The 7,115-nt window shown below is 40.8% G+C and overlaps 1 protein-coding gene across 7 annotated transcripts in view; it reads left to right on the forward strand.

Moving 5' to 3' along the window:
- ORC2 (origin recognition complex subunit 2) overlaps positions 1-7,115 on the forward strand; it is a 61,903-nt gene that overhangs the window by 51,981 nt on the left and 2,807 nt on the right. For 4 of the 7 annotated variants that reach the window (XM_012802287.2, XM_023510428.1, XM_023510430.1 and 1 more), the window contains 3 exons: positions 695-756; positions 2,416-2,534; positions 5,791-6,705. In XM_012802287.2, the coding sequence (XP_012657741.1) occupies positions 695-756; positions 2,416-2,534; positions 5,791-5,880 (271 nt within the window). In that variant the 3' untranslated portion in view covers positions 5,881-6,705. Of the gene's footprint in view, positions 1-694; positions 757-2,415; positions 2,535-5,790; positions 6,706-7,115 lie in introns of those variants that run through there. The other 3 variants (XM_023510426.1, XM_023510427.1, XM_023510429.1) reach the window with 3 other exon arrangements.

The following is a 7,115-nucleotide window of genomic DNA, read 5'->3' on the forward strand; positions in this document are numbered from 1 at the left end:
TCTCACTCCTTTATCCTAGCACTCAAGGAGGTTGAGGCAGGAGAACCCCTTGAGCTCAAGTAGTTCAAGACAAGCCTAACAAGAATGAAGCCCCATCTCTACTAAAAATAGGAAAAATCTAGCCAGAGGTCATGGTGCATGCACGTAGTCCCAGCTACTGAGGAGGCTGAGGCAAGAGTGTCACCTGAACCCTTAAGTTTGAGGTTGCTGTGAGCTAGGCTGATGCCACAGCACTCTAACCTGAACAAAAGAGACTCAAAAGAATCTCAAAAAGAAAGTGGTGTATGCAAGATGTAACTGTATGAATGTATGTATTTCTACCCTGTCTCAGCTCACAAAGATTTAAGATAACAGCACACCTAGGATCATCTCAGTGCCAAATATTAATGGCTATTACGTTAAGGTTATGGGATTGTTATTTTCCTCTTTAGGTGGTAGTATATATTTTGTGTTTTCTACAAAACCTAATTTATAGTCAGAAGTTAAACCAAAAATACTTCTACATTTTTCATAAAAGGAAGTTAAAAAGCCTTTTCTGTTTAAGTAGGGCAAGAAGATCATATTCTTTACAGAAAGGAATGAAGGTAATGCAGACAGGCCAAGTGTTAGCATTTTCTCGGTGTAATGTACTACTAATTGTTGTCTTTGGATGTTAACTTTCTGGATTTAAATTTTTTTTTCTTTTTTTCCTTAGGGGAATTTTCAGGCTACTACTAAAGTATCAGCTGGATAACCAGGATAACCCTTCTTACATTGGTATCTAATATTTATGATATATTAAGTTATATAGCTTTTATTTCACCCCATAAATACCTTTTTCTGGAATCTAATGGTAACACTGCAGTTTTTCACAGCAGTGAATTAGCAGTCACTCCATGATGGGCATGTCTGCCAAATAGTAAATTTGCAAGCAGCCCCGCTGAACAGGCTGCTTTCCAACATCACTTCAAAGACAAACCCAATAGTCTGGGCATGGAAGCTCACACCTATAATCCTAGACTCTGGGAGGCCAAAGCAGGAGGATCACTTGAGCTCAGGAATTCAGACTAGTCTGAGCAAGACTAAGACCCTGTCTCTATGAAAAGAAAAAGTAGGGCCAAGCGCAGTGGCTCTCACCTGTAATCCCAGCACTCGCGAGGCCAAGGCAGGTAGATTGCCTGAGCTCACAGGTTCAAGACCAGCTTGAGCCAGAGTGAGACCCCATCTCTAAAAATGGCGGCACCCATAACTCAGTGGGTAGGGCACTGGCCACATATACCTAGGCTGGCGGGTTCGAAGCCAGCCCAGACCAGCTAAAACAACAATGACAACTGCTGCAAAAAAATAGCCAGGGGTTGTGGTGGGCACCTGTAGTCCCAGCTACTTGGGGAGGATGAGGCAAGAGAATCACTTAAGGCTCGGCGCCTGTGGCTCAAGTGGCTAGAGCACTAGCCACATACACCTGAGCTGGCGGTTTGAATCCAGCCCAGGCCCACCAAACAACAATGACGGCTACAACCAAAAAATAGCCAGGCGTTGTGGCGGGCGCCTGTAGTCCCAGCTACGTGGGAAGCAGAGGCAGGAGAATCACTTGAGCCCAGGAGTTGGAGGTTGCTGTGAGCTGTGATGCCACAGCACTCTACCCAGGGTGACAGCTTGAGGCTCTATCTCAAATAAAAAAAAAAAAAGAATCAGTTAAGCCTAAGAGTTTGAGGTTGCTGTGAGCTGTGACGCCACATCACTCTACCCAGGGCGACAGCTTGAGACTCTGTCTCAAGCAAAATAAAAATAAATAAATAATATAAAAATATTCAGGCATTGGGGGAGGCACCTGTAGTCCCAGCTACTTGGAAGGCTGAGGCAAGAGAATTGCTTGAGCCCAAGAGTTTGAGGTTGCTATAAGCTGTGATGCCACGCACTCTACCAAAGGTGACAAAGTAAGACTGTCTCAGGAGAAAAAAAAAAAAAAAAACTACCAGGCATGGTAGTAGGCACCATAGTCACAGCTACTGGGAGGCTGACACAGAAGGGTTGCTTAAGCCCAGGCCCAAGGCTGTAGTGCACTATGATTGCATCTATGCTTAGCCACCACACTACAATCGGGGCAACATAGCAAGGAACTGTCTCTAAAAATAAATAAAATGAAAATTAACTTTATTCATACTATTTAAGACTTCCTACAAGTTATGTTATACTCAGCTGACTACTTTCACTAGTCAGTTCTCTTTAAAAACTATAAGCCACAATATCGATGCCTAAATGTTCTCCAATTTTGCTTCTTCCAGAAATACTTACTTTGTTTTAAATCAGTAGTTGTTGACTACTCTGGCATAATATGCTAACAGCACTTTTGTTCTGTGTCCTTTTGTGTAGTTATACATGGGGTTGTACGTTAAATGCTAACTTTTTTTTCACATGTCATTTTGAACTCATCAGGACTTTCTTTTCAAGATTTTTACCAGCAGTGTCGGGAGGCATTCCTCGTCAATAGTGATCTGACACTCCGAGCCCAATTAACTGAATTTAGAGACCACAAGCTTATAAGAACAAAGAAGGTAAAACTTTATGTTGCAAGCCAGGAATCATGTATATCCAGCGTATGTATACCTTTGACTCAAACCTAATTTTGAAACTGAGGTTCCATGATAAGTCACAAGGATTCACTTAGGCAGTGTGCTGTTTGAATTGCATCAGAAGAGCCATGGTATAAGTACTCTGCTTAAGAGCAGAAAACATTGGGCTGGGCACTGTGGCTCATGCCTGTAATCTTAGCACTCTGGGAGGTCAAGGCGGGTGGATTGCCTAAGTTCACAGATTTGAGACCAGCCTGAGCCAGAGCAAAACCTTGTCTCTAAAAATAGCTGGGCACTGTGGTGGGTGCCTGTAGTCCCAGTTACTTGGGAGTCTGAGGCAAGAGAATCACTTAAGCCCAAGAGTTTGAGATTGCTGTGAGTTACGATGCCACGGCACTCTACTGAGAGCTACAAAGTAAGACTCTATCTCAAAATAAATAAATAAATAAGCGCAGAAAATATGTAGGATCTGGTCTAGATTTTGTGGCAATTAGAAATATATGAGCCAAATAGTTCTATTTCCTTATCTCTGCCCTCCACCCCATTCATTAATAGTCTATATTTATTAAGTACAAACTGTATTTCTGATATTATACTCAGTATTAGGATAGGTAGTAAACAAAACATAATTGCTTTTCTCACAGAGCTTAAAGTGTAATCAGGAGGTAGACATTAGTCAAATAATCACACATGTAAAAGTTCAACTGTATATGTCCTATAATCTGAAGGTACATGGTTTGAAAGATCATAATAAGATAGATATATTTGACCTAATTATGGATATCAAAAGAGACCACTGAGCTGAGTCAAAACCAGAAAGGAAGAGTATTCTAGGCCAGGAATAGCACATACAGAGTCCCTGGAACAAAAAGGCCAACATGGCACAAAATGAGGCTGAAGAGACGGTGATATAAGGGCATGTCCTTCGGTGCAAGGAAAAGATTTTAATCTTTATTCTAAAATAATGAATAGTCATTTTTAAAATTATTCTAGTTATTTTTAGAAAGTGGCTGGGCAGAATAGGATGGGACTACCACAAATGGATGTGCAGAGGCCAGCCAGGAATGTGTTACTATTCTGGGTCAGCTGGTAGTGACTGGATGCGGGTGAAAAGAGGAAGTAATTGGATTCAGGATATACAAGAATGGATGATAGGTGGGGTATGGAGGCCAAGGGACAGGAATGTATCAGGAATGACTCCTGGTTTCTTCCAGTTTTTCATTTCACCATCATTGAATGAAAAACTGGAAGAGCAACATTTGGGGGAGGGAGACAGATGTTGACTTTATGATCTAAGTAAATTTAGACTTACTCTTTTTGAGGTTCATTCGAAATTTCCAACTTGGCAGTTGGATACCTGGCACAAAATACCAGAAGAAAATCTGGGCTGGAGATAAAATACTATCATTATAATAAATTTAGATTTTAACTGAAACCAAGGCATTGGGGAGATCTCAAAGAGGGAGGACATTTAGTGAGATTAGAAAACCAGGAACTATAGGGCGGTGCCTGTGGCTCAAAGGGGAAGGGCAGTGGCTCCATATGCCAGAGGTGGCAGGTTCAAACCCAGCCCTGGCCAAAAACTGCAAAATATAAATAAATACATTTCTTAAAAAAAAAAAAAAAAAAACCAGGAACTAGGCCAAGATATCTGACATTTAACAGCCATGTAAAGGATAAGCCTGCAGAGAAGAGTGAAACAGCCAGAGAACTAGGAAGAAAACGAGGATGTGATGTCACAGAAGTCAAGGGTAGCATGTTTTAATGAAGACAAAATAGTCAGCAGTGTCAGATGCTGCTGAGAGGCCAAAAAAGATGAAACCTATAAATATCTATGGGATTTAGGAATATGGAATTCCCAAGTGGTCTGAGCAAGTGATGTGCTAATAAGAGCAGAAGTTGTGTTGATCTGTGTCAAGTGTGAAGTGGGGAAATGGAGATTGCCAGTATAAGCAACCCTTGTGGTAAGTTGAGGTAGGATGATAGGTGGAGAGGGATGAAGGAGTTTAGTGAGGGTTGTTTAAAAATAGGATATACCTGGGCCAGGTGCAAGTAGCTCATGTCTATAATCCTAGCACCCTGCAAGGCCAACGTGGGAGGATACCTTGAGCTCAGGAATTTAAAACTAGCCTGAGCAAAGTGAGACACCCATCTCTGCTAAAAATAGAAAAAATTAGCCAGGCATCTTGGCAGGCACCTGTAGTCCCAGGTACTTGGGGAGACTGAGGCAAGAGGATAGCTTCACTGAGCCCCAGGAATTTTAGGTTGTTGTAAGCTATGATCACTCCACTGAACTCTAGCCAGGGTAACAGAGCAAGACCCTCTTTTTCTTCTTTCTTTCTTTGTTTTGTTTTAAGACATTCTCACTCTGTCTCCTTAGGTAGAGTGCTATGGCATCATAGCTCACAGCAGCCTCAAACTCTCAGTCTAGAACAGTCCTTTTGCCTCAGCCTCCCAAGTAGTTGAGACTACAGGTATGCACCACCAAGCCTGGCTTGTTTTTCTGTTTTTAGTAGAGTTGGGGTCTCACTCTGCCTCAGGCTGGTCTTAATCTCCTGAGCTCAAGCAATACACTCATGTCGGCCTCCAAGCAAGGCCCCGCTTTAAAAAGAAGGGGGGAAGAAAGGCCAATAGAGAACAAGTTTGCTGAAAGGGGGATAAAAAGAACAGAGAAATGAGTAATCTCAGAGTCTGGACAGGGCAGGAGACAAAGGAGGACCTACAGCACAGTGAAGAAAAGGCTCAGCACCTGTGGCTCAAGTGGCTAAGGCACCAGCCACATACACCTGAGCTGGTGGGTTCAAATCCAGCCTGGGCCCACCAAACAACAATTACGGCTACAACCAAAAAATAGCCAGGCATTGTGGCAGGTACCTGTAGTCCCAGCTACTTGGGAGGTGGAGGCAGGAGAATCTCTTGAGCCCAGGAGTTGGAAGTTGCTGTGAGCTGTGATGCCATAGCACTCCACCCAGGGCAACAGCTTGAGGCTCTGTCTCAAAAAAAAAGAAAATAAATATTCCCCTACCTATCCTCTTTTTAGTCATCTTTTCCACTATAGAGTAGTTTGACTCAGTGTATGTAAATATACATATAAATCTGTGTACCCTTTTGCCTTAATTTTTATACTTATGTATTTACTTCAAATATTGTATCAAAGAAATCCATTGTCTTTTTAACCTATGAACCTATAACAAATATCTGTTCTGAATGATTTACAGAGGATTCTTTTATCTTTTAGGGAACTGATGGAGTGGAATATTTATCAATTCCTGTTGACAACAAAACATTGACTGATTTCTTAGAAAAGGAAGAGGAGGAGGAAGCTTGAAGCTATGCTTTACTCCTGAACCTTCCATGGAAGAGTTGTTGTACCCCAGGTGCCACTCCTCTAGTGGAAAGTGTTGTGTTTACATACATTAGATTATTTTTCCAGGGTACAAGATTTCAGTTTGGGAAGGGGGGATGTTATCATTTAGAACTTCTGATTAGCCTGGCTGGTGTACAGTCTCTAGTACTATGCAGCAGTTCTCAAGTTGGAGAAAATGTGCCTTTCATTTATTACCTCTCTGGAGACTTCTTGCTTGAATGAACAGTGTGCTCAGGGACTATTTGGAACTGGATGTTTTTGAATTCTTTTATACTAGAGATAATATTCCTAACTTTTTGAGGGCCTTTTAATACTCCCCGAGCTGATCGTTTGCAGGTGTGCTTGTTCCAGAGTGTGGAAGTATAAAGACACGAGCACCACGTAAATTGGCTATCTTTGCTGCTGTGTATGTCAAAACCAATGAGTGTAATGGAGAAGGCAGATCATCTTTTACTGTGTCTGAAACAGCTTATCAAAAGGTACAGATTGGGAAGAAGTAGGTGATCCAGCTTTCTCCTTTTGGACTTAGGCTATGTACTTAGGGGTTGGAGGCAGGGAATATAATACTATTTAAGTTGGGATAGTAGAAAAAACCTAAGGAATATATAGGGTATACACCAACCTAGAAAGCACATGAACAATAGATAATATTTGGAACAGTTTATGTTTATGCCATGACCTTCATGATACAAGTGAGAAGCCAGGCTAGAAAAATAAAATCCTAAATTACATTTTAGTAATTATTTTCAAGACAAGAGAAAATAAAAACATTTCATTATTCTTGTATATTGACTTTTTTTTTTCTTGAATAACATGCAGGTGAATATTATTTTAATGGCTGTCTGTAAATTAATCTTAATTCCTCTGTCAGGTAGACCCAACACTCAATGTATAATATTTCAGTTTTTTTCCCCTAAAATGATGATTTCAAGTCTCCTATATATTTTGTTTAGGCTACCCTAAGAAAAAAGGCTAACTGAGGCTACCGTTGTCTGCTTATAATTTTCACACACACCCTCATACTTGAAAATGAAATTCTTTCTTAAAATACCACTGTAATAAAATACGTACTACATCAGCATTTTTCACTTATTTCTTATCTCATAGACCTCTTTCATGAACGTATTTATAAAAATGCTTGGAATTTTTTTTTATAGTTTCCTTGTGGCATATAATTAAGTAATTTTATGTTAAAT

Source organism: Otolemur garnettii, unplaced genomic scaffold, assembly GCF_000181295.1.
Source record: "Otolemur garnettii isolate 467f Iridium unplaced genomic scaffold, OtoGar3 scaffold00013, whole genome shotgun sequence".
Classification (NCBI taxonomy): domain Eukaryota; kingdom Metazoa; phylum Chordata; class Mammalia; order Primates; family Galagidae; genus Otolemur; species Otolemur garnettii.